This window comes from Larimichthys crocea, chromosome IV (assembly GCF_000972845.2).
Source record: "Larimichthys crocea isolate SSNF chromosome IV, L_crocea_2.0, whole genome shotgun sequence".
NCBI lineage: Eukaryota > Metazoa > Chordata > Actinopteri > Sciaenidae > Larimichthys > Larimichthys crocea.
In genome coordinates, this window is record NC_040014.1 from 1,890,423 (window position 1) to 1,918,406 (window position 27,984).

Consider the following 27,984-nt stretch of genomic DNA (forward strand, 5'->3'; position numbering starts at 1 on the left):
CACATCAAGGTAATAATTAAATCAGAATATGATCATCTCAAACAAATAGCAAGGATTAGATGTCTCATGTTCAGACAAGACAGAGAGAAACTCATTCACGCCTTCATTTCCAGTAGGGTGGACTATTGCAACAGTCTCTTGTCTGGTCAGATAACTACAGCTCATTTTAAGAGTTGCAACCAGCCAATCATTTAATAATTTTGTGGCAAAATTCAGCAGAGTCAGAGTCGGGTAAAGTTGCTTCAAACTATTATTTTAACTAATAACTGCACACAGTTGGAACCAACTTGCCAGTGATCTGAAATACACCCCAAACCACTTTGCCTTTGATCGACTGGTTTCATTTGTTCTCATGATTTTATAATTTATTTTATTCAGTTTTTTAAATGCCTTTTGTTTTTGAATGGCATTTGAATGCTTTTCATTGTCATGAAGTGAGTGTCTTTGAGTGGCCCATGTGTCTGAAATATGCATATAAATAAAGCTGCATTGCCAAGCATTAATCTAAACTGCAAACAGCTTTCTGAAAATGGGAGGCCACAAGTAAGAGCATCAGCATACAGCTGGCCCTGGCAGATGACAGCTGCAAGTTCATTCAACAGGATAAAAAGAACACTAATCCAGTAAGGCTTCCTGAAGACTGACATTCAATATACACTGTAATTGGGTCGGTAATGGGATGTTTAACCTAATGCACCCCAGTCATAAAGAGTACTGTTTTAGATTGTTTAATCTCTCTGAAAGTGTGTGTGCAGGGTTCTGTAAGTCCTAAATAACCATTTCAGGCATGAAGTACCACAGGGATCAGTCCTCGATTCTTTACAATTGTCCTGCATGATAAATTTGGGTCAAATATGTTAATCATATTAGTTTTCAGTTTCATTCAAATAATTCCTAGAACATCCTTTAATTAAACTTGAATAAAGTTATTATCGGTTCAGACTATTTAGTTAATCAAATGTCCTTCCTTGTCTTTTCATTAAGCCTCATTGCTGAAATGTCTTTGTCACATGATAAAAAGACCTTCATTTTGATCACCAGGTGAACTTGGTTGTCGAATCCTGCTTCCAAGAACATCTCCAGAACATTTCCAAAATCCTTTTTTTTTTAGATTCTGTACAGTGTTTTATTAATCAATTACATGCCCTTGAGCAAGGCATTGAATCCCCAGCTGACATCTGACATCCATTCCTGTCCATATTTCTGACTTGCAAAACTCATAGCCAGAGTGCAGCCTGAAATCATCTGGTAGGGCTCAATGAATAATTGATGTCATGCCTAAAGCTCTTTATTCTCATTGAAACATCTAAAAGCACATTATTTAAAAAATTGCATCTCTTTAAATAGTTTTATTTCCATGGCTTTATTGCTGCTGTTCTCAAAATGCTCTTCAGTCTTAATCATTTGTCTTTTATTTCACTATATATCTATTTGTTTTATGTTTTATGTTTACTTTGTAACTTACATAAAATGCTGTAGAACAGAAATGTGCTGATGTCTATGTCACTGTAAAAAAAAAAAAAACTTTTTTACTCTTTACTTTTTTTTCTCTTTCTTGCCTCACAAGGACAAAGATGTGGGTTACAGAGCAGCTCCATTAGAACAAATGGAACTACTGTTTCTAGATGGAAAGGAGGGACTTAGTGTCAGGAGTGAACTTAGGGAAAATAGTGTCATAGACAATCTGAAATTGTTCTTGTTTCATAATATTAAAATGTCCCAATGTGTAATCTGACCACAGAGTACATTTTGTTTCTGCACAGCTCCACCCTGAAGCAGGAGCTTTGAAGGAGCTAAAAAGATGAAGCACAGATTTTTTACACACACACACGCATTTGTCATTACTTATTACCAAATGTTTGTCCTTGTGTTTTTAAAATTACCAAGGTCACATGTGACTTTTTAGTGTAACCATGCATAAACGTTTTCTATGCTCTCTCAAGAGAAAAAAGCTTTTTAGTTCAACTTTTATCACAATTGAATGACATACAGGGTGACTGGATGCATGTAATGAAAACACTTTACATGTGTAAGATCTGTGCCAACAATACAACAATACAGGCAATATCCAACATGTGTTCCACTCTCTCAAATAAACAAAACATGTTTACGCAGGATTCAGTTTGCTGTTGCGATTCAAGTTCATGAGCAGTTCCTTTCTGTGTCAGCAGAGGGAGACAGAGTATCAGCACAAAAGTTCAGTCCAGGGTGATATTGCTGAGTCAATGTAGGAGTTTGACACTGTGATGTTTTTCCTTTTTTTCTTTTGGTCTGCTGTTGGTTTCTTGGAAAAACCTCCACTGTATTACAGTAATACAATATTCTGCCCGGCAGCACAAATGACCCTGCATGACAGCATCACCTAGTACTGTCACTGGTGAAAGAGCTGCTAAAATCATGTCATTTACAGCACATATGTGTGTTGTTTTTTTATCTAAGACACAAAAATGGAGGTAGATAAGAGTAAAAAAATTTACAGTACAAATGTGATGAAGCCAAAGAAACATGTCTATGATTTAGTGGAGTGTTGTTGATTGCAACCCCCGTGTCTCACCCTCTTCCTCCAAGTGTGTGGGAGAAACTACGGTGACTGCAAAATGTGTGTCAAACACAAACAGCCCGATATAGAGCCAGTGTTTAGTTTGTCCGATCAGGGTTATTGTAGAAACAATTATGCATATTTAAATCCTTACATTTAGTTATATATTAAATCCTTATATTCAATTTCTGCCATATACCATTTCTGTAAACAGCGCTCCCTAAATCTTACACACTGAACCTTTAAAAGATGAAAACTGATCTCCTACCTTGTCACATGACAAAAGTAAATGGCATGACATCATTTATGAGAACCTCACCATCATTAGTGATAACAGTTCAAGATATAAAGCTGAGGCTGTATCTTAAAATCGCAGTCATAATTACATAACAGTAAGTCAAAGTCAGCAATAAAACCACTTCAGCTCTACCTTAAAAATGTGCACGTCTAACTGTGCCTGGAGAAGGAGTACAATAGTTGACTCCATCCAAAGCAGAATGGATGAGGAGCAAATGAAATGAAATGCCATTCCTTTCCCAAAATAAAACAGGACACACAGGCTGGCAGGCAACAGGTGGACACAAAGGCGGCCTCCTGTACTTTGTATGTGTGTGTGTGTGTGTCTGTGCGTGTGTGTCAAAATGTAACAGCAAATACATGTTAATTGGTGGGTTTCCTGTGTGTAACAGTGTACAGTCAGAATGTGTACATATACATAGTATTGATACAGTATATTGTGGCCTACAGTCCGGACACTGATGTTTCTGAAAATAGAAAGTTCTCTTGTCTAGTAACTTCTCTTGTCTCGTTCTAATGGGTAATGTGACTCTTCTCTGCTGCTTTAATATTTGTTTGTCTCATTTGTTTGTCTCATTTGTGTCCTAGGTAGGGTAAAGTGCTGCATTTAAGTATCTTACAATGTGGACTAGACTGCATGCAGATGGCATTGCAGATATGTGACAACAACAAAAAATGTACAGTGTGTTAATGAACAGAAGATTTGTATCATATTACATAATACAACAATGTTTCCTGTTTCTATGTTTTGATTTCTATTTTTTTAGTAGCTTTGTTGAAACAAATGTGGCTTATTATAGCTGACATGACACTAAAGTGAAGAACCTTGAATGCAGCTTTTTCTCTGGTTTCTATGAATAAACAGTGGACGAACACTGTTGTTGATTACTGCGAATGAGGACCCTCCAGCACTGGAGCCTTTAGAGCTTTGAGTGTGGCTCCAAAATCTGAGTGACTGTACATGAGGACAGCTAGCAGCTGCTACTGTCCATCACAAACACACGCATACGCACACACAAACACACAGTGACTGAGCTGGTCATCGTTGAGCACAGAGCTCATGGCTGTCCCTGGCTACGACACACGCAGACTCACACAGTGAAGAAACACACTGAACCAACAAGAACGTCTCCTCATCTGCCATGGGAATCTAACCACTGGGTTATACTGTATCTCTCAAAAAAAGGTTTTGTCAAGTAGGATCCTTGTAGTTCCAGGATGAAAGCTGTGGAAATCATTTCAGTCTTTCTGCTGGTTCTGGTCACCTCAAGTTATGGGAAAGGTACGTGAGGTTTCCATATTCTTACACTCTGTGAGCTTGTGTCTTCTTTCGCTTAAGTTTTCAGTGTCTCAAACATATTGAGGTATTTTACACATAAAATAAGTGTAAATGCTGTATCTTATTCAATTTGTAGCAGCTGTGTTTTGCTTAGATATAATACATTACATAACACCAATCATCATATGATGTAAACAGAATGTAAAAATCAGAAGGAAAAGGACAAGGATGAACAATATAGCCCTATATTTACATTATAGATAATGTACAAAATGTGTACATGTGTGAGTAAATATAATGAGCACAGTATACGCAAAAGCACGACACAGTCATCAATGGACAGGTAAGGAAAAAGAAAATGTCACAGAGAGGATCCTTTATTATTTTACCTTCTGTAAAGACCTAAAGAGAATGCAGGTGGAGTTTACCCACATACGTACTACTAAGATCACCTGTTTTCCACCGCATCCTGCAGGGAAAAGGAGAAGGTGTTTATAGGCCTACATAGTGTAAATGCGACTAAATGTATATCCTTCCAACACTCTGACATATCCTCTCTGCAGCGTGTGGTAAAGGTGGTTACAAACCAGCGATTTCCTCTGCTGTCTTCATTCCTATCGAGTCAAATTTCCATATGATTTACCTCCGCCACAGCCAAACTGTGCCTACCTGATGACACAACATTTATTCCTGGACTTGAGTAATTAAACATGACTCATTAACTCATGTGTTTTGCACTTGTCATATGGAATTATCAGTATTGAAAAGAACACAGGTCCAAAAAATAAAAATAAAATTAAAAAAATGGACATCTCATTAAGTTAAAGACTGCAGTTCAAAGAATGCAGTTAGTTCAGCCTTGGCCTCATGATTTCATGACATGTGAGATGGGTACCATATCAAATGCTGGCACAATTTTACAGTCACATGCACAGGCCTGCAGAGCTGGCCATTGACATACAATACATGTTTTATAAGCTCAGATATACAGTGCATGCTGCACATCGGCTTAGAGAGACAGGTGGTGTGGATGCTGTCACATTCTGCCAGGGTATATCGTAGCTAGGTTGGGTTGACATGGTGCACCATGGGCTGGGCTTGGCAGATGACCTCTGCTTCGTGTAATATGTCAGTGATTAGAAAGCTGAAACGAATGCAGATGGCATCTTGCTTGCTGATCCAAATCAGTGAAGGCATCAAATTAGCAATAACTTGTAGATATAAGTGAGAAAAAAATGATTTACCTTTTAATAATGTTATCAAGAAATGATAAAGATTTTTACCAGGATGTTTCATTCTTTCAAAATATTCTGAGAGCTATTGGAATTCTTTCTAGAGCTGCAACTTTTGTCATACAAGGTCAAATCCATCATCATCGTCCATCACCAAGGAGGTAACCTTACATGCTTTGATCAGCATTTATCTTGCTATGCAATGAAGATCAAAGGATAAACTTCCCCTCAAAACCACTAGTTGAGATGTTTCATTTTCTATTATTGTGCTTGTTATACAGAATGTGTTTTAAACTGTAAACATTTCCCCCTGCCTCCTGGTTTCATAGTGAACTAAGTTCCACCTCCCACTTTACACATACACAGACATGCAAGAAGTAAATAGACACCTTAATTCAAATTCAAATTAAAGGTATCTATCTACCTTTACTTCCATCTATCTATCTTTTTATCTCACTCGAGTAAAGCACGTTTCCATAATAACATCAAATGCAAAGCTACTCTTTAAGATCCGTGAAACTGAACTGAAATGAAGTGACTGCACATGAGCAAGATTTAAGATCGAGTTGAATCGCCTGAGACTTAATAAAGCAGAGTTTTACCAGCTATGTCTTCAAATGAATGACAATTGACAAGTGTTATAAAAATGCAATATTATATAATTATTATTTGCTCTTTCTTGTGGGTTTGAGGCGTGGGTCGGTTGAGCAAAGCCGAAATGGATGACAGTAAAGGCTTCACTTCCATGTCCTCAAGGCTCAATGATCTCAGCTTTCAAGTTTTGCGCTTTTAATTTTTCTGTGAAATGAACTGGTGACAGTAAAAGCCAAAACAATTTCATATCTCAGTTACTGCAGAAAACATGTAGAACCATGTAGAATCAAAATCTTCGGTCAAAAGTTTGCTGTCTTTTATAATTATCCAAGAAATAAGCCAACTATGCTGCGAGCCAGTATTATTGCAAAACATGCTCTAGCTAGCAGGATGAATCAAGACCACTTATGCATTTAAAGGCCTCATGATAGGTTTTTTTTTTATGTTGCTCAGCGTGCCTGTGTGAACTGAACCACTACAAACAATGCATGACTCCCCTGCAGACAGCTGATTCTCTGACATGCCATGAGAACAATGCTATTTCTGTGCTTGTTCTCATTTGACCACAATGAAAGTATCAAGTAAAAAAAAAACAACTTGTATCTGGTCTGCATGATAGAGTCAGAGAGAATACTGTTTGAGTCAGAGTATGGAAAAAACCTAGAGGATAAACTTCAAATCAAAGCAAACACCAACGGAACCAATGGATGTTAAAAGTTAAAAGCTCTACAGAAGATACTGTTACGGGAAAGAAATGGAATTTAGAGGTTGACAGAGACCTGTTGGATACAGGGCATACATTTCTAGGTCTGCACACTTAAGTTAAGTGCAACAAACTTCCGACAAAGAAAGGTTTTTATCTTTATCCTGCACTCCAGCACATTCATATTCTCTGTGGACATCCACAAAGAGTGATAATGAGAACTGCTTTGTTTGGATCAAGTAGGTTTTTCTTTAACACACAGTAGAGACTCAGATGTGACCTCCACCACAGAGGCCTTAATAACACTGTATCACTTCTGGGGTCAAAACAGCATTTCATAACAAGAACCACTCGAAGGTTAAATCCGGTGAGGCTCTCGCTTGGTCTAAATAATGAGTCATGTATTTCAAATATGAACCGCAGTCAGACCTTCACTCTTCAGATGTTGCCCATCTGTTCAGACATAATATTGGCAAAAGTAATAGTAACATCATGAGGAAATAAAACACACATTCAACAACAAAGCCACTCAAAAATGAAGCCTCCAATATACTGCTACTATATGCAAATACAACCAACAATATTACTTACGATCTATTATATATTATATAGTATCTGACAACCTGGGAATGGGTTGGTGAGACTGTACTTGAGTAGTATTAAATATTCTGACCTGATGATGCCACTAGATGAAAAACCAGAGAGTGACCAAAGTTACTGAAATTCATCCTTAGGGCAGCATAAATTGAAATCTATCTAATAATTGTTGTTTACAAAATGTAATATGAAATTTGTGGTGACGCTAGATGAAAAGTCTTGGGATCACCAATGTCATTAGGATTAATCCTCTGGGGACCATGTATCTATGCAAAAACTTATGGTCCAGTAGGTTCCAAGCCATTTCACTAAAAGCCAAAATTTATAACAGACTGGAGGCATTAAAGTGAAGGGATCACCAAAATCAGGGGTTCATCCTCAGGAGACAATGAATGACTATACAAAATTTCATGCTGTATGCGTTAAATGGTTTCTGAGATAATTTAGTAAAGTGGTGGACCAAGCAGCAGACAGACCAAAGTTGCCATCTATAGATCCATGTCGCCAGCATGGCTAAAAATAAGATTCTAGACTGCATACGTGAAATGTCATAATACAGCAGGTACTAGTGAGATATATAACCATACTTTGACCGTGGCTAAAATTGCACCCCAGTGTTTAAAAAAACAAGCTTTAATCTCATGTCAGGGTTTCAGTTTGATTTACAGTAGTCTTTTTTCCATCACCCTTTCATGAGACAAACAGCGGCATTGACCTGGGGTTTGGGTTGTGGATGTGGGCTGGTTTTTCCAGCAATGTTATTGTGAAATCTTTATTTCTCAAAAGACAAAACAAGCATAATGTCATTTAAAGCCTAATCATTTCCTTTATTCGCTTTTCTTCTTCTCACTCCTCTATTCTTTCCTTTTCTTCTATCCTGTTTTCTATTTTGCCTCTTCCTCCCCTCAGTTCATACGAAGTTTAAAGCAACCCTGATGTCTCTGATCTGAATCCACATAAACAACTACTGCCTCACCTCTGTGCTATATCTTCTTCTATCCCTTTCAACATGTCTTCTTTGTCTTTACTCCCCTTCTTATTTCTCCTGCTAGATAAATTCGTCAAGAGTAAAAACAAAAACTACATTACACTACCTTACTAACAGTGAGTTGCTTTTCCTTTTCCCTTTTCTACTTGTGTGAAAATAATCCCTCTTCTTTTTCCTACAACTCGCTTTAACGACTGAAGCGGACTAAGTGCTTGAAATAAATACTGATCACATCTTTACTCTAGATTTACCTGCTTTATATCATGAAAAAGAACAGGTGGTTCTAATAATTTATATAGTCACTTCACAGAACTGGTAATTTACCCACTTTCCTTTTTAACAAAGACCATCTGTTGAAATGAGATAATGAAGAACAGTGTGTGCACTGGGGATGGAGTCTATCCTTGATCTTTGAATTAAAATAGCTTTGCTTCAACTTCTGTCTAAAAAAGAAAAGAAAAGCTACAACTGACCTCAAAACTTCAGATTGAGTTAACTTTCCTTCTCTGTCATCCTATCGTTCCACTAATCCTTTTCTTCTTTCCTCTTTCTCAACACTTTATTTACAGTTGCAAAATCCTAAATAGCTTCAGATGTAATGTGACCAATAAACACAAGACTTATCTTCCCCTCAAGGACACCATTCTTCTGCTCTACTCAGGTCAAAGCTGTAACAAACCTCAAAACCAGCTGGACGCTGAGAGACTGAAACATGACTCCATCTAAAATAGGAATGCCAAGAATTTCAAATAATTTGGCTGAAAATATGCAGCTGTTTATGCCACCTCTCTGTATCACTGAGAAACATCTATCTCCCATATAATTTGCAAATATAGTTTGTCAGTGAATATGTTTGGATGACAATAATTAAGCTCAATGGCAGTACCAGTGCATGATGAAGTAGTACTTTTACTGTAGTGTGCAAAGAATTACAAGTTCTATATTATTGTTCTGTCTGGCACTGGGGTTATTAGATAAATCATATATTCCTGTTACATTTTATTCCATATATACCTTTTTCCCAAATAATGGATTTCTTGTTCTGTGGCTAATGTCTTCATGTTTTTTTATATGTGCAGCACCTCGAATCATCACCTTATTAGAGACAGTGGACGTACTACTGGATCACAATGCCACCTTCATTTGTGAGGTGGATTCTCGCCCGTCTGCTGAAATTACTTGGATGAAGAATAACAACCCAATAATGTGAGTTAACACCTAAAGCTTTTTCAAATTACAGTAAGTATCCAACTACTAATCATTCTAAACACCTGAATCATCTACACCTGCAGGTTCATTAAATTAACCATGCATTTTTTGCTGAAGTTTCTTTACATGGTGCTTCTTTGTCTCCTCTGCCATGGTGGCAGTCAGGACTATCAGCTGTAAAACATGTCAGTGTTAGCTCAAAGCTAACTTTCAAATGGATAAATAGTTGTTACATTTTATAACGACAAAAGTTATCACAACAGCAGCTTCTAATGTCCTTACAGGGCTAACCTACCGCCATCAACAGGATAATGTTCAGGAAGACGAAGAAAATATTAGTCACATCAACATTACCATTAGCTATACTGTAATCATACAATGTTATTAACATGATTTGATACCTGTACATGTCAATAGCCTCTATATCCAGGCCACCGCCGAAATAATACAAAAATAATACAAATTTAATACAAATGAAGTTATCAAAAGTTATTCAAATTAGCATCTCATATTTAAAAGACAAAGATTTAAATATTTTTTTGATAAAAGTTACGAACATCAACATGAAACAGCTACTATTAGCTCACAGGAAAAAAAGTATCAGTAATATCAGTACCACTAGCAGCATTTCAAAGTATGTGGATTGTTTCATGTAAGGTTCATGTTGTTTCCAAGGCAATTGAAAAGGTAATAATAGTAAAAAGACCATTGATCCCCTCTGTTCCAGGTACTATGACTCCAGGTATATTACCAAGGAGCAGGGGCAAATGCTAATCATCCCTCATGTACGAGAGTCAGACAGTGGAGAGTACTGCTGCATTGCCAGTAATGGCATTGGAGAGCCAGCCAAGAGCTGTGGAGCGCTGCAGCTAAAGATGAGTATGTCTGCTTTGCTTTCCAAAGTTGAAAAGGTTGGAGTCTAGTCCAGATTTTTTTAAGAATTTGCAGATGGTACAATTACAATTGTCTCTCTTGTCTTGTCTGTCTCTCCATCAGGGCCACAGATCAAACGCCATCCTACCAATGTAACCCTTCTGCTAGAATCCAAAGCATCATTACCCTGTGTTACTCTTGGAAACCCCAAACCGGATGTCACCTGGCTCAAAGATGATGAGCTTATCAAGGTATGCGCTGTCTTTTTACTTCAACACACTACAGGAAATTCTTGGAAGTTTTCACGGTAAATTAAATGTTTCATGGATTTAGCTTGGACTACTTAGTTAATCGTTGGCTGGGATTATTGTGCAGTTAGAAAGAAGAAAGAAATAATTTCTATCTTTGAAAGAAAGGGAAAAAACAAATCTCCTTTTCTTTTCCAGGTTAGTGACCGTGTTACTATTCTTGACTATGGTACATTGAAGATCCATAACCTACAGAAGGAGGATGCAGGCCAGTATCGCTGTGTGGCCAGGAATAGCTTTGGTTTGGCCTTTTCAAAGCCTGTCACCATAGAGGTACAGGGTATGTATTTAAATGTGGTTTCACTTTTCTATGCTTAGTATGACAGTCTAAGTACATTCAAGTCATTCAATACAGTGGAATATACTGTAATTGTATGTGTCCACACTGTGCATGTGTGTGTGTTCAGCTCCAGCAAGAATCCTTCGGGTTCCTAAGGAGAAGAGGGTGGCGTATGGCAGCCAGATTTCCCTGGAGTGTAACGCCACAGGAAATCCAATCCCCACCATCACCTGGCTTGAAAATGGGAATACTGTGAGTACTCAGGTTCAGCCTGTAGCAAGTGTTTGAAGAAGATGGGTTTCTAAATGGTCCTTTACTGATGCAAATAATCTCCTGTTGTATTTGTTGTATCTGTGTCTATGTGTCTATCAGGATCAAACAGCATCTAAACTCCATATTATGCAACACTAAAGCATTCAACTAATTTTTTGAATCAAATTTACTTTAATAACATTGTTTATGGTGGTAGCTCCATGCATCCACCCATCCATATCCATGCCTGGTCCCCCTTGGTCTCTCTTAAATGCTTGCAGTCTCTCCAGGAATATTATTGTCTCCTTCACAGTGGTTGAGTTTGGCTCAAACGTCGCTAAACACAGCCAGCATCAGAGAAAATGTATCACGTAGCTGACATTTTGACACATTGTCAGCTGCGGAGCCTTACATAATGGGAAAGCTGTGACAATAAGAGAACAGATAACTAGGGAAGCCAACACGCATTACAGAAATACTCATACGACGTCAAATGCTCTAAAGAATACAGCTAGCTGAGAGCTAATTAGGTAGAGTATTTAGACTAATACCTGCACATTAACATTATCTCCTTAAATTAGCAGAAAGAACACACACAGGACAAGATACAACAACTTACAGAATAAATATATCTCTTGTTTCGGAGTCAGACATACAGTTTCTGTATTGTTGATGCAGCTGGATATCCCAAATAGGTCTATACTGTCCATATGCTTTGGTTTATGTAAGCAGCATGCTCTGTTCTTAAAGTCTGTGTAAAGGCAATTCTGAGACTTCTTTCAGAATACATCAAATATGTTGGAAAATAGTTGCTGAAAACATGTGAAAAGACTTTGAATGATATATTACTGAAATGTGGAGTTAAAACTGTTTTTCACCAGTTTTCAGTCCAGGATTTTTTTGGGGGTCCTAAAGGGTGGCTCGATGACACGCTGAGGCCACCCTGAGCATACCCCTGCACCCCTAGCAGAGAGATAGAGATTAATTAATGTTGCTCAGAGTGTTTTAAAGTTAGTGATGTCATTTTCTGAATTCATCTGACACATTTCAGTTGCTTCAAAATTGCTGCTTGACTGCTCCCATGAGTGGGCATGGCTTCAGAGCCTCCAGTGGACACACCCCCACAGTTCTGGAGCTGAGAATCATTTTAATTTTTACCAGATTTTGACACCTAATTTCATAAACTTGTCGATATCTTTAATCATTCAAAAACTCAGAACACATATTAATTCTTAGTTTAACTGGACTTCAAGTGGTGTAAAGGTTCAATAGATTTAGGGGTCTCTTGTCACACAATGTGGCTAAAACTAGGTTTTCATTAGTGTATAATCATCTGAAAATAGGACTCATTATGTTTTTGTTACCTTAGAATTTTATATCAATATGCTGCAGAGTCAGCCATTGAACCACCACAGTTTATCCTTCATGCTAGGAAGGAGAGAGTGGAGTGAGGGGATTGCAACTACAGCAACTACACCACTAGATGGCACTAAATCCTACACACTGGTCAAATAAGCTAAAATATGCACTTCTTTTTTTTTGAACACCTGTCGCTGTACAGCTCTACATGATAACAGTGACGTTACTGTACTATGTATCTGACGTCAATGTGGCTTCATTAAAACAATTAAGATCTGACCACACAAACCAATTACTTCAGAGTAACATAGTCAGCAAAGGAAAACGGGACACAAGGAACACAAATCCAACAAACATACTGTAATACAAGCATAAAAGAAACACACACACACAAACACACACCTAGGCACACAGTCAAAGATTGGCTGTGTGATCTGTGATATAAACAGCAAAGGAATTCTTATGATGGTGACAGGGGATTGAAGAGATTGCCTTCTATTTAGCCAATGATACACAGAGTTATCAGCTTTAATTGGGTTGTATTTTTTTAAGAGAGTGAGCACAAAGGTTCTTAAGGTCTTAGGGTGTTGAATGGTTTGTGTTAACTGCTGACTTGTGATCTGAAGGCTCTGGCTAGATGGTCTAGTCTGTCTCACTGTGTTATATAGCCTAGTGAGGGTATACTGCTGTCATATAGAAAACACATGACTACAAAAACTAGTGAATATTAAAAAAAATGCAGTGTAATTGAAAGAGATTTCAATTGTTCAGTTGTTATAATAAGTCTAATAATACATTCAGATTACATTTTTAACATGTGATGTATTGGTTCGAATAATACTTTAGTTGCAACCACGTGTAATGTTTTTTTTGTGACAGCAGGAGAGGACATTATTCATGACTCATGCAATTTCTTTGGAAGTGCAGGTATTAAAAACCCCCCACCAGGGAAAGCAAATTGTCCACTTCCTGTAGGCTGTATTCAAGATTTTGAGCGGATGGTGCAGTAATTCAAAAAAGTTAGAGTTGTGTCATTTGACTGATCCTGGTAAAAAACCTGCTAGAACTTCGAAAACAGCTCAGTAGCCAGTTAGGTTAAAGGTTTTTTTTTTTAAATCATGGACATGAGATTACCTAACTCTAACCTTAAGAATAGTAAGCCTGACTTTTTTCAGCAAGCAGCAGACATTTTTATGTGTGCCATTGTGGGTAGACATACACCACACACTGTCTGGCTATTTAATAGTCTTGTGTGCTAGGAACAATGTGATTACAGGCCCATAATGCTTGTAAATGCTGTGTGTATGTATGTGTGCACTGATTAAAATGACTGTGTGAGCTGCTTTTCTGGCAGCTTGTTGAGGTCATTAGTTTCAGCGGGGCTGGATCGAGCTTGTCCTAAAAACAGGCGGTGTCAGACACAACTTCAAATATAGACACGTCGCACATCAGCACCCTGACTCACAGTCTCACGCGCTGCAGACTCTCACATATATCATTTATACGTGCAGCATGCAAGTGTGAAAACAGGTACTAAAAACAACAAATACATTTTATCTGGCTATATCTGCATCGTGTGAATACCAGGGGATTTTAAATGTAAACCATCATGGTGGTTATGTTAATCACAGACACAGTCTATGCACTTCCCTGAACTCAAAACCACAATATGAATATTTTAGACTTTAAATCTTACAGGAGCATTTTGTTATTTCATGAAGGAAGTTTGAAAGGACACTCTACTGACAACTTAACAGCATTTTCAGATTGCTGTCTGTCACTAAAGTACCAAAGTGAAAAAGAGAAACCTCATTAAAGTTCTCTCAATCTGTTCCAAGTCAATTTTGCATTACTGGCATCATCATGTATAGAGTGGGATTAAATGGATAGACTGTTACTTGGCTTGATCACAAAGCTAAAACTGAGTTGTGTTGCTCTGAGTTGCTGTGATATGAACATACCCAAACACATAATCATCCTGGGACATAAATGTTATTAACAGATGACAGCGGCCATTTAAAGCTGTAAATTTTGAGATCTTTCACTCTCACTTGGTTATTTGGAACTGCAGATAGCTTCAGCTACCAACAATAAATGCTGAGCTTGGAAGTTTACTTCCAGATATGGCACCCTAGCTCCATGGAATCAGAGACTAGGAGTGTGATTTTACATGTTTTATGATGGTATTAACTGAAAGGAGGCATAATTCTGTAGTAATTTGTCCTTGCATGACATATTTCTGCTGCTTTTTTTTCATTTTTCAGATCTCAGGTGCATCAGTTGAAGAAACTTTGGCAGGAGAGGTGATATTGTCCGTTCTTAAAGTGACTGTGAATAAGCCGGCTCTGTACACATGTCTGGCCTCCAACAGACACATTGCTGGAGCCAACACTGTCAAGGCAACTGCTAGAGTCACTGTTGCAGGTAGTGACATAGTTTCATTCCCATCCAACACTGAATAAATACTTGTAGCTCTTAGGTCTGTGTGTGTTAGGGGGCTGTTACCACTTTGTCTTAAGTTATGTTAGCTGCCACTTATATTACTTGTGTTTTGTGTGGCTTCAGCTGTTTTCGCCCCCTCCCCCACATCCATTTGGTTAATACCTCAGCCACATTCCCCCCAACACCCCATCACTACAGTCCGCTAAAAAAACACACACATACATCCTCCCTGACCACACACACTGTTTCTCCACCTGGTTGTCCCTTTGTCTCCTCACAGCTAGCTATGAGTTGATGGGGAAAGCACCATGGTTGCTCTTCTCTTCCTACTAAGACTGATTTTTGTCTTTTTTCCTTTTCTCATCTGTTTGCCTCCTCTCTTCACCCCTTTCCTCCTACTTGTGTTTCTTCAACCAACGTCTTCTGGATATTGCCACTTTCCCATAGAGTGGAGGTAAGAGGAATTCTTGGTGCCTTTTTTCTATATTCTATATTCTTCTTGAGTTTGAAAAAAAAGAAAAGTGTTTTGGCTCTTTTGAACCACAGAGAATTACACAACACACTGTCTGTCACAAAATGTTAAATGTGCACCATAAGCATCTGTGTTTGAAGACACTAATTGCTGTTGGTTCCTTGGTCTCTGCTTAAAGACAATATGCATTTGTCTTTCAATGAATCTACAATGCCAAGAAGGAGCTGGTCTCTCAGTCACCCATATGGTGTGAGTTGAATTTGAACTTTGCGGAACCACAACTCAACCCCAGTCACCACATCTGGACTATGTAACTGCAGAGAGAGAGGAAGAGAGGGGGGAAAAGAGAGGCAGGAGAAAGAAAATGTTTGCCATGGGATGCCTGATGAGAATCTGTGAGGTATAAATAAAGAAAGAGGCAGCAGATTGCAGGTCATGGACAAAATGATGAGGCTTACTGATGGTTACATATTACACAATTTGCCAACTCATGACCACATCTGGACTATATATTTTAAGAGACTCACAAAGAGAAAGAAAGGAGAAGGTGGACATGGTGGGATGATGGGATTGATAGATTTACAGGTCAGTTTTGAGTTTGATGGTTTGACTTGAACTGCGTTGAAGCACAAACCTTCCCCAAGAGGCAACATCTGGAGTTTGTAAATGTTACAGTATGCAGACAGGCAGAGAGACATGTGGAGTGAAGGGTGTCAGATAGACAGGCAGGCAGAGAGAAAGACCATACATGTGAGGCAAACAGAAAGAAATGTGGATCCAGTCCATGCTGGAAGACTTCATGGTGCAAGAACTAAAAAAACACAGGGTAGCAAACAGATTATAGGATTATATATGTATGTATGACTGATCTGTTCAATCTAGAAGCAGCAAGGAAGGTCAAGAACAAAACCGACATCTCATCTCTTATATACCTGTTCCATGATCAACATCTGGATGATTTTAAAGAGGTCATTTCAGTTGATACAAGGAAAACTTTCTTATCATTTGTTTCAGTGAACACACTTTTACACAAGTTGGCTAACTGTCAGCCAAAGCAGTAAAAGGCTGCAAGCTCTGGGGACTCACAGTTTATTATTTATTTCTCACTCAGTACTTTCAAAATACACATCCACTGAAAGTGCAACTGGGCCCAGGCAATATTATTACAGCTGAAGGGCAGTGCCATGTTTCTTCCGTATGTGTTGTGGGGTACCTGCTGCAAATGTTTATTGCTAAAAACAAGTCGACATACTGGTTAATTAGAAAATATATATAAGTAGCAAGTTGTCTGTAAGTCAAAATGTCATTTTTCTGCTTGAAAACTAAGCAATCAAATCTTATAGTTGCATGTGTGAGTGGATAATCATGCATCTTCTTCCCCGCAGACTTTACAAGGGCGTTGCAGGCTACTGCAGTGCGTATCGTGGCGACGTGTGCCGTACCATCCTGCGAGATGATTTGCTGGTTTTCTTTAACTCTTCCCTCTCGGATCCTGAGGACATGCAGGAGTACCTGGTTCAGAGCTTTTGGACTGAGCTGGAAGGACTCAGTATGCTGTGTAGCCCGGCAGTCCGCTCACTGCTTTGCCACTCCTCTTTCCCTGACTGCAATCCATCAGGTTTAGGACCAGCACCTAAACCTGTCTGCAGGTAGCATATGTGTCTTTTTTCACTTAATTATATGAATGAACATAAGAGGTGAGAGAGTAAATTAACAAAAATAATAAATCATCTATTTCTTACCTTTGCAAAACAGAGAACACTGCCTGGCAGTGAAGGAGCTGTACTGCCATAAGGAGTGGTTGGTACTAGAGGGCAGCAGTTCAGTACAGCCTGGCATCTTCAGCTCTGCCACTGGGTCCCACACTCCCAGTTCACTGCTACCAAACTGTCAGGCCTTACCAAGTCTTCACACAGACCCTGATGCCTGTACACATGTTCCTTTTGTAGGTAAGATATCCATAACTGTGAGTGTGGTGTGGTGTTTAAGAAAAGCAAGCATTACCCAAAATGTGAATACTTCTATTTCCCACACACAGAGAATGTTACATTTATGCTGGTTTTGGCACAAGTTCACAGACACTTCTGAGAAGTTGGTTGGAGTTTGTGTAGAGCTTACCGTATGCAGTGATGCAACAGACAAATGTATCTTGTTTCTAGAATCTAATGAATCTATTATTAGTTAATTCTGTCCCGCAGAAACAGCTTGAGCACAGCTATCTAGCATAAAAGCAGAGAGAGGAAATGGAGTGCTATATAAAAGAAAAGCAGAAGTTGGCTGGGTGCAGTTACTCATATGCTGAGGGCCAAATAAAGGCCTGGCCTGCTAGACTGAAACTGATGAGGTCATTAAGAGGGTCTTACTAGTTGAGCCAAAATATACAGCTGCAGGTGTGTGACTTGTGTGTGTGGTGTATCGTTTAAAGTTCCCATGAAACGGCGAGCGGAGTGCTTTTTGCTTCCACATATTTACATGTTTCCTGTAAAGAGGCAGCTAAGGAGGAACTTGTGGCGAATATTGATTGCCGTTTACAGAAGCTAATCGCACTGAGGCCCTCTTATGAAGCTTCCAGTGAACCTGGACCTCTGTACTCTATTCCCTGTTTGTCTTGGTCCAGATGTGTTCACTACGAGGCTGCTGAGCCCAGTTCCATTGTCCGCTAATACAACAGATACAACATTATCTACTCGAGCAAGTAATGATAAAGCTATATGTCCACCACGAAACAATGTTAACCGCAGAGAGTTAAAGAGGAGCAGACATCAGGGGGGAAATCTGAAAATATTTTCTTTATTAAATATGATCCAATGCAACGTCTTCTCTGGTGGTGTTGTAAGCAAGAAAACGTTTCATTGGATGGAGGATGAGTCATCAACAATTTAAAAATATATATTTTCCAGGAAATTACTATCTCTAAATAGTATCCCCAGAAATACATAGAAGTGACACTTTTGTCATTGTTACTGGCATATTTGATAAAAACACTGACTCTGACTTCCTGTCTCTTGTAATATCATCCTAAATCTTCTGAACTGCCCTTCAGTGCTGCATTGTTGTCTTCATGATATACATTATGTTTCAGATTAATCAATAGCTTTGCGTCCTTTTAATATTTAATTTATTCATCTGTTCTTTTTCTATCTTTCAGACATCAACAGAGATCAGATCACAAGTAAGTCTGAAAAGCAACACAAATGTATGTATATCCAATCATCAGAACTAAATCTCACACAGAAATGAATCATTTGTTTAATATTAATAGTTAAAAAGTACATATTAATCATATATTTACTTTGGTATCAACAGCAACATGTTACAATGACAGAGGTCGTTTCTACCAAGGCAGCATGAATATGACGAGGTCTGGGATACCGTGTCAGTCATGGAGCCAACAGGTATTGTTGTCTGTGTCTAAGTGTGTGTGCTGTATGTTTCTAAAGCCTCAATGTGACATGTAGTGGAACTAAATCATGCTTCATGCTGACCTGCCAATCACAATCATTACAAAATAAAGGTGGATAAAAGTTCTGAGAATGAGAGAATTGTAGACCAGTGTTGCGTTGACAGCGAGGTTGCCTTCACAACATGCCTCTATTTATAAATCCATGTTTCCTGCAGATTTTAACCAGTAAATAATTGAAGTGTGTGACTGATATTTTCTGTGTGGATGTTCAGTTTTATATCAAACATTCCTGACCTCTAACCAGAAACAGAAAAACACTCAAAAGTGCTTACAAGTGCAAACACACACACAAACACACATGTGCTCATACTAACACACACATTCCCTGTGGCCAAAAAGCCTCTTTATGGTTTTATGGCTCTACTCAGTGAGAGGGTCTGTTAGGGTGAACTGTGACTGCTCTCCTGTGCAGTGAGTGTGTGTGTGTGTGCATGTGTGCATGCATGTGTGTGCCAGGTCAGCAGAGAGGGAGGGGCTCATCATGTCACATCCTGCCTCTGGAAGCAATTAGCATTCACACGCATATGCTGCACAGACTCTATCACTAACACACACAGACACATATGTGAAATTGAGAGGTTTGCTCTCTATTGTGATTCACACTTATTTCGCTCTCTCTGCTTTCTCTCTGTCTCTTTACACAATATCGCCTCACTCTTTCATAAATAAATAGCATTTTTCTCTCCTTAAAGCACACAATGCTAAAAATATATATAAATACTGCATCCGAGTCTCTGTCATACAAAACTGGTTTGGTTTCCCAAACATCATCTTCAATCTAAAACCACATGACATAATTTACTCTCTCCTCCTACTGGTTGACAATGGCCAGAACTGTGTGTGTGTGTGTGTGTGTGTTCTTGTGTGTTTATGATAATGCATGTTGTGTCTGTATGAATATTTTGGCTCAGGACTACAGTAGAACAATGTAGAATTTAAAGCTCTTGAACCTTTCTACTGTACAGTAACCCAGAACAGACAAACTAAACACTCGCTCTGAGTAGGGCCTTTTGTGTTTTTCATGTGTTTTGAGGCCTCCATGGTTTCTCCTTTATGCTAGAAGTGAGGGTAAAATGAGAGGGTTGCAATCTGCAGCTACACTTCCACACACTTGTCCTATCTAGTAGGCATACATTTGAATTCAAAAGCAGCACAAGAAACAAAACATATTGAACAATAGCGTATTTGGCAGTAATGGGAGCGATAGTTGGTAGATTATAATTATAGTACACAGGTTAAATGTGTAAAAAAAAAGCTTTGTTCACAACTAGCACATCTACTTTGTAGTACTGTAGCTGGTCCTGGATGCTATAGCAGATTGTAAGGCTCTTTTAGCGGCACAATATTATGCATGTAACCATCAAATACATATTTTTTCCTTTACACGATTCTCAAATTAAACTGAGTCAGGGTTTTAAATTCAGGGTCAGGATTCCAAAAGTTAACCAAAGACAGCATTTTCAACCAGTTCATGCAGCTAACATTAGTTTAATTTTCTATCTAGCCACAGCTGATAAAATCGTCTGGTGACCGTAGTCATTTCAGTAGACAAAGAGTAGCCTGTTTTTATCTTACTCTCTGTCTAAAATTTCACTACATAAAAAAAATGGCAACATTTATAATCATTATTCTTTCATTCGTTCATTTTCCATAACCACTTATCCTCATCAGGGTCATGGTGGGCTGGAGCTGATCCCAGCTGACAGTGACGTCAGAGCAAGTGACACTAAGTAGAGTTCAAAGCAATGTGGATACAACTCAGCCCTCAACACAGTCTGACAGGACTGAATCTGAGTCTGCCAACAAAAACTAAAATCAGACTCTCTAAAACTCCTGCAACCTAAACCATCTTTAAATAGAAGAATATCAAAGAAATATGTCTAACATTAGCATAATTAATCATGGGATATTAATTATTATTATTTCATATTAAATATCTAATCTGATAATCTTTATTTTGAGTGATTGAGAATGTCTACATGAAATCAGGATTTGTTACAGTTACAGCATTATAGTTACACACAATGCTTGCAGGAAGTGACTGAAATTGTATGACATTATGTGCTGGCCAGATATAAGTTAAAGGTATGCTGTTAAACACAATGGGATTATGTTGATGATGATACTTAAGTTCCTGGCCAGTATTTAAGCTTACATTTCCTTTTGTAAGTATAATAGCATGATTGGGATAATGTCTGCTGGAACAGTTCTCCCAGAGGACAATGTGAAACTGATTGCACCATTTTCATTCTGAACTAAATGCGGTAGACTCAGAAGGTTAAAATCAACATTCTTCTGTTTTGGGAATGTGTTTCACAACTGAATTGCAGAGCATAAAGCATCTTTTATCCTCTAATTCCCAGATCTGAAAATGTTCACTTGCACCACTCAGCTCATCATATAAAAGTCAACAAATGAACATCCTGCTCACTACATCTTCATTTATTCCAGTTAATGTTCTGACTTAACATCCACTAACCTTTGCTTTGCGTGTTTCATGTGTGTTTTACTGTTTGCGTCTACTTGTGTGAATCTATTTGTGTGCCTGTAAATTTACAAAGAAACTGAAGGAATGACTTTGAAAATGAATTACACCAACTTAATTTAACATCCTTTAATCTCTGATGGTGGATTTACAGTTGAAAGCAGAGTGTAGCCTTCACCTGCCTGCCCTGTCCATTAGAGTCACAGGAAAAGCAGTTGTTCCTAATATCTTACTCAGTCTGTGTCATTTTTCAAAATCCACAGCTTAAGATCATTCAGCGATGACTCAGTTCAAAGTCATCATTTACTTTTTACAGAGCAGATGTTTTCAAGCAAATGTTTTTAGAGTAGGTATAAATTATTCTGCCCGAGTCCTGTAGGACATTTTCCACATGTCATATTTTACCCCCCATAGTAAAATCACATTTATGTTCCGCACATACTCAACACATGTATGTTGTAGAGTTACATGTACATGATACATGCTGTCCGTGTAGTCTGTGTAATCTCCTGTTTTGTGCTGAGTTGTTGAGAAATACTGCAGCCAAAACTTCTGACTCAGTCAGAACATTACTAATGAATTATGAGTGAAGAAGACTGCTAAAGCATGTCATAAGTTCACAAAATGTAATAAATGAATAACACCAGTTATTAGTCAATGTGAAATGATTACACAATATTTACACTTATATTTGCAAGATTGAGTCACTGTTAGGATATTATCCACCATCAGTTTAATGTTACACTATGTTGTAATACATCCTGTTTAATGTAATAGAGTGAATAAGGTCATTACATTTAAACGTGAGATCATTTAAATCAACATCAACATTTATTTAGACATTCTTATTTTTTTTTGTGCCATTTTTGATGGCTGTAGCTCTGAAAAGTCTTTTTAATGAGTCTTTTAATGAGTTTAATGAGTCTTCGGCAGAAAAACATCTCGATTTATTTAACCTGAAACCTGAAACAACATTTGTGTTCCCCATGGAGTGACCTTTTGTGGTCATTGGAATGACAGTTCTCCCTCAAGAGCAAAGGCTCAAGTAGCGTGACATTGTTATAGAGGCACAAAAGTCTCTAGGGAGCAGAGTGTTGGACTCGGACAGCCCATCTACTATAAACACTTAATGTTGGCTTCTATTTACCATGACCACAGTTTTTTCCCCTGAACATACTACAAGGAGTTTTTAAACCTGTCTGTGTTTTATATGCTTCTATATGACCTGCATAGACAAACAACCCCAAATACTGGATATTTCTATATATTTAATGTATGCAAGCAGGTTGGATTCAGTTGGTTTTCCCTTGAAATCAACGGAAAGAGGCAGTTGAAACACTACTGCTTTTGTCCACAGGGGCTGCCAGAATCAACAAAAAAATCATCTAAGTTCCATGTAAGGGCCTAATATAAACCAAGTGGTTTCAGTTAACTAAGTAGTTTTTGGATTGTGGACTCTTGCGGTAGCACCGTCAATGTGCCAACAGGTGTCACAGATCAGGAAATGCTCATTTATTTTGGGTAACAATGACAAACGACTTCTCTTGTCATTTAGGTATGAGAACTTGTGGTTTTTAACATTCCTGGCACCAGTGGGAAATCAATCCTGTGAGCAGTTTGCTTCACGCATTCAGCTACAGCAGCACATGTGTTGATCTCAGCCTTTTCAGCTCATAACTCCACATCTCTTGGGATAGGTTGAAACGTTGCTTTTTTGATGACTAAAGCTCATGACACATGAAGATACCAGATGTTCAGTGTTTGAGCTGGCACTCTAGATTCCAGAAACAACCATGCAACAACTATTGTCCCTCACTATAGAAGATTTTACACCCTCTGCAGCTATTAAACAGTAACCTTACCTTACACCCTAAACAGAGCCTTGAAAAGTGTGTTAAATGTTTGAAAGCCTAACTTAGTTTTGTTTTTGATGATGAAGAGTCAGAGATTTCTTGGAAAAGTCCATCCAAATCTGTCTGCAACAGCTCTTGAACTTTTAAGAAAAAAAATACAGCAAGAAATACATTGATCAGATTTCAGGGATCCCTGAAGACAATTCTGTTTCCTCTTCATCCCTTCAGAAAGCATGGGGCCAGCAGGAGAACAGGACAGATGTTTTTCTCCACCTCTCGACATAAATGACTACAGTGATAAAGCTACGATTGTTCAGAGCATTTAACCTCCCTTGTTCCCTTTATAGCTGGGTCTAAACAACCTATTACGCAAGGAATGATATAGAGCAAGACAATCTATGTTGTGAAATAAACCACGCAGTGATGCAGGACCCTGATTCACTCTGAATACTGCTTATTACACACCTACTATTTTGATACACAAATAAAAAATGATTTTGCTGATTTGAAAATGATTTTATTGCATCAGTTGTGGTCCTCCAATGTCTATTATCACAACTGTGTCCATAGCAGCTGTCTACTAAATAGAAATAATAGCCTAAAGTATGATAATTGACTAATCAGAATTGAGTATGCAACGAAGCCATCTAATAATCTTGGACAATACTTGAAGAAAGGTCAGCAAAACTCTTCCCTGTATTGAATTTCTCCATGTTTATCTTCTTTGTACCATTCTATCTCATCCTGTAGGTTCCCCACCAGCACCGCCTGTCTGTGGAAGTGATCCCAGAGTTGAAGAACTCAGAAAACTACTGTAGGAACCCCGGAGGAATCAGCGACAGGACCTGGTGTTACAGCTTAAATCCCAACATACGCTGGGAGTACTGCGATGTGCCACAGTGTGGGGAGGCGACCATGGTATCAGGTAGTTCTTTTTTCACCTGCTTCCATTTCTCAGCCCTCCGGCCACCATCAAAACAATTACTGCTAAAGTCATGGACACTGTTAAATAGTGTTATCTCTGACACTGTTTTAGTTACAGCATTAATTAAATAATTCATACTACTAATGTTTGGTGATTTGTCTGTTACTGACAGTGATAAAGCCAGAGTCACCAGGCCCTCGTCAGACCCCTCGTCTCCCTCCCACGGTCACGCTATCATCTCCAGCTTACTCCATGTCGGTCATCGTCATCATCCTGACCGCACTCGCAGCTACAGTCTTCTTCACCATCATCATCCTTGCCTGCCGCAGACGGAGAAAGCAGTGGAGAAACCGGAAGAGGTGAGATACAGACAAGATGCCCAGTTCTTTATTTGTCTGTGGCCACCTTTTTATCACACCTCACTATCTCTTTCTCTACGCAGAGCAATGGAGACCCCAACGTTGAGCGCTCTTCCATCAGAGCTCCTGCTGGATCGACTCCACCCCAACCCCATGTACCAGCGGGTTCCCCTGCTGCTGAACTCAAAGCTGCTGGCCCTCGAGTATCCCCGCAATAATATCCAATATGTTAGAGACATTGGAGAGGGAGCCTTCGGACGAGTTTTCCAAGCCAGGTGAGAGGGGACGATGAAGCAGGGGGCAAGGGGAGGAAAGAGGAAATGATATAAATAACTATTTATCTATCCAATTAGGCAATAAAAGGAGAGAAGAGGGAATACAAAGAGGGAGATCTGTTTGCCATAATATTACATTACTCAGACTTATATTTAATATTGCCATGTCATTATCATAATCGCTGCCAGGGGCTAACAAGATCATGTGGATATTATACAGGCAGAGGAAGAGAAATGGGTCAGACAGGATTTAGATAGAGAGACAGGGGTGGGGTGTAGAGTGACTAAACAAGGCCACTTGTCATTCTGAGAACTGCTGCGTCATTCACAAAGTCACAAGGAGAACTGCTACAGGTGTCACTTCCCCCCCTCACTGACCCTGTTCACAGCAAGACGTTCATGTCTCAGACTAATCCCTGTGACCAGACTGAATACCAGACCCGGGACATACAGTAGCTGCTTTTCTAAAATGTCATGAAGTTTGTAGTTTGTTCGTCACACATGTACACTTCAGTTGTGTTCAGGTTTTCCTCTGTTGTGCACTATTGAACACTAGTAGTTTCCAAATCTAATTTTTGTGGTGACAAAATCTACTTGTCACAGGGTTTCACGGTCACTGAAAGCCAATATGTCTATGACCGGTTACCATTGCAGCCAATTAAATTATATTTTGCACAATAATTCATGGCAGCTAAAGTGGTCAGCTGTAGAGATTTTTTTATAATTTGCTGAGTGTCCACTGCATGATTAGAGATCATCTCTTTTCCTACACTAGTCCCACAGCCCTTGCATCCATGAGACAAGCTGGACCAGTGCCTGTAGCCTGTAACTGAGCTTAAAGAGTAGAGTTTGGGTTGAACAGAACTACATTCATCAATTAAAAAAACATAAAATACAGCTTTTTTCTATAGTGTCAGCTATAGACTGCAGTTGAGAACTCTGACCTTCTGTCTATGAATGTCAGACACCACCAGAGCTTTAATGCCAATAGGTGAAGCGTGACAGATAAATCTGTACAGACCATAATAACAGTGCAGTCAGCAGTGTATTATAGTAGTTGGTGGTATTTTTACAGTAGCACCTGCATGCTGATCTGAGAGATGTCCTTCAGGTTAGCTGGTAATCCCTTAATGAAGACTGGAATGCTGCAGTATATGGACACCCCTGAGAACATAATACACACTGCCATACACACACACGTTTGTATAACCACAAATTTGACTGATGTGACAACTAGATATTGGGTATCTATCCATTAATTCAACCTAAAAATCCAATTTAACATGAACTATGAGTCTTGTTCCCTTCAACACTTCCTGTAAGACATGAGGACTGACCAAAATGTCCACACTCTTTAACCACACTGACTGTCAAAGTCAAAAACTTGTCCTTACAAAGCACAAGATCACAAACACACACACTCATCCATGCATGCACGATCAGAAACATGCAAAGACTTTTCCCTGTGCACATGCATCCTAAAGTACAGATAAATCATATTATTGCATATGCAATGCATGCATTTTGTACACAGACACTCATGCATACAGACAGACACACAACATACCGCACACAGAGACCTAAATAGACCAGAGGAGTAAATATCTTCTTTCCTGACAGATGGGATTCAATCTGTAGTTTCCCAGTGTGTGTGTGTGTGTGTGTGTGTGTGTGTTGGTGAGAGTGTTTCCATGTGTGTGCAAGCTATATATAAATCTACACTGAAAAACAACATGTTGACTTTAGTTTGTCCCTCTTGTTAGCCAACACGGGAAGTGTGTGTATGTCTGTGTGTGTTGAATGCATGTTTCCTTCAAATGACTGACATTTAAAGTGCACTACACTAATACAGTTGCACTGTTTTGTTGGGCGTCTTGTTAGTAGACACATTCAAAACACATGGTTACAGAAACCTGGTAAATAGAGTGATAATATTTTGCATTTATATACAATAATTTTTGAATGTTTTTATGCATATGCGGGTGGCTATTAAAGAACCAATCCATTGACACAATTCTCACATTTCTCCTGTTCTTGTCTGTTCTTAAATATTTTTGTGCATGTCTGTTGGTTGCAGAGCACCAGGCCTGTTGCCAATGGAGTCTTTCACAATGGTGGCTGTGAAGATGCTGAAAGAGGAAGCTTCAGCTGACATGCAGAATGACTTCCAGAGAGAGGCAGCGCTAATGGCTCAGTTTGACCATCCCAACATCGTACGACTCCTAGGTGAGTGTGTGACAGCCAAAATCAGATTGCCAAATAGGTTGCACTTAAAATTGGATTTTAAATTGTATCATTTCTGGATCAGTGTGTTTCCTTGAGATGGAAGCAAAGTGTAAAACAGATATACAGATATACAGAAAGAAACAACAGAAACCGTATAAGGCACAAAGAAAAGGTGGAACGAGACAGAAAAAGAAAGCAGTTGACATTGTTGCACTTGCCATTAAATCAACCATAAACGCACAGTAACTTAATGAGCTGTTTTACCATAAACTTTAAATTGATTCTGGAAAAAAGCATCCACCATGTTAACAAATCCAGGTCCCTGGTCAGTGTAGGTGCATATATGTAAAGGGGAACTCTAGGGAAGCACTACAACATATGTGAAAACAGTTGTATAAAGACTTTTATGGCTTCAGAGGGAGCTGCGTAAAATGTAATAAATTACATCAAGTGATGTCACATGAGTCAGCGTCGGCTGGGGCTGAAAACTACAACTACAAATGGAAAAAAATCTGCAGATGTGGAGTTAAAGAGGAGTGAGGTCACCAGACATTTGTAGTGCACAGCTCATTTCTGCTTAAGGCTAGCAGGTTCGACATTAGACACTAGTAGCATAGCACACCCAAATCTCCAACCCAGCTATCGGTATTCAAGTTGCATTGTGGGTAGACATCTGTTGCATTAATTTTGATTTTGAGGCAATGTAATGGTGCAATACTAAATCAGTGGAATATTCTTTGAACTATGCACTCTGTCTTGGAGGTGGTTCCTTCTTCTTGGTCTATTTTTTGTCTTGTTTTTGTGATTTAAGCAGTTTGACACATTTTCACAGTCATTTCTTTATTGGAGAAACTAGATGTTGAGATTCTATTGTTTTGTTGAAGGTTAGGAAACTAAAACATCCAGTCATTTGGGAGGAGGAAATGTGTGGTTTTGAAAGAGGAGGACCACACACAGAGACTTGCTCCTTATGA

The 27,984-nt window shown here is 38.8% G+C and overlaps 1 protein-coding gene across 1 annotated transcript in view; it reads left to right on the forward strand.

Moving 5' to 3' along the window:
• The first annotated feature begins 3,910 nt into the window (after window positions 1–3,910).
• Window positions 3,911–27,984, forward strand: part of musk (muscle, skeletal, receptor tyrosine kinase) — a 28,189-nt gene continuing 4,115 nt past the window's right edge. Inside the window, exons 1-16 of the mRNA XM_027278553.1 lie at window positions 3,911–4,118; window positions 9,309–9,435; window positions 10,166–10,317; window positions 10,435–10,562; window positions 10,758–10,899; window positions 11,027–11,151; window positions 14,775–14,934; window positions 15,400–15,406; window positions 16,810–17,073; window positions 17,180–17,373; window positions 18,573–18,596; window positions 18,731–18,819; window positions 23,976–24,150; window positions 24,323–24,509; window positions 24,593–24,784; window positions 26,862–27,010. Of these exons, the coding sequence (XP_027134354.1) occupies window positions 4,055–4,118; window positions 9,309–9,435; window positions 10,166–10,317; window positions 10,435–10,562; window positions 10,758–10,899; window positions 11,027–11,151; window positions 14,775–14,934; window positions 15,400–15,406; window positions 16,810–17,073; window positions 17,180–17,373; window positions 18,573–18,596; window positions 18,731–18,819; window positions 23,976–24,150; window positions 24,323–24,509; window positions 24,593–24,784; window positions 26,862–27,010 (2,179 nt within the window). The 5' untranslated portion in view covers window positions 3,911–4,054. The remainder of the gene's footprint in view (window positions 4,119–9,308; window positions 9,436–10,165; window positions 10,318–10,434; window positions 10,563–10,757; window positions 10,900–11,026; window positions 11,152–14,774; window positions 14,935–15,399; window positions 15,407–16,809; window positions 17,074–17,179; window positions 17,374–18,572; window positions 18,597–18,730; window positions 18,820–23,975; window positions 24,151–24,322; window positions 24,510–24,592; window positions 24,785–26,861; window positions 27,011–27,984) is intronic.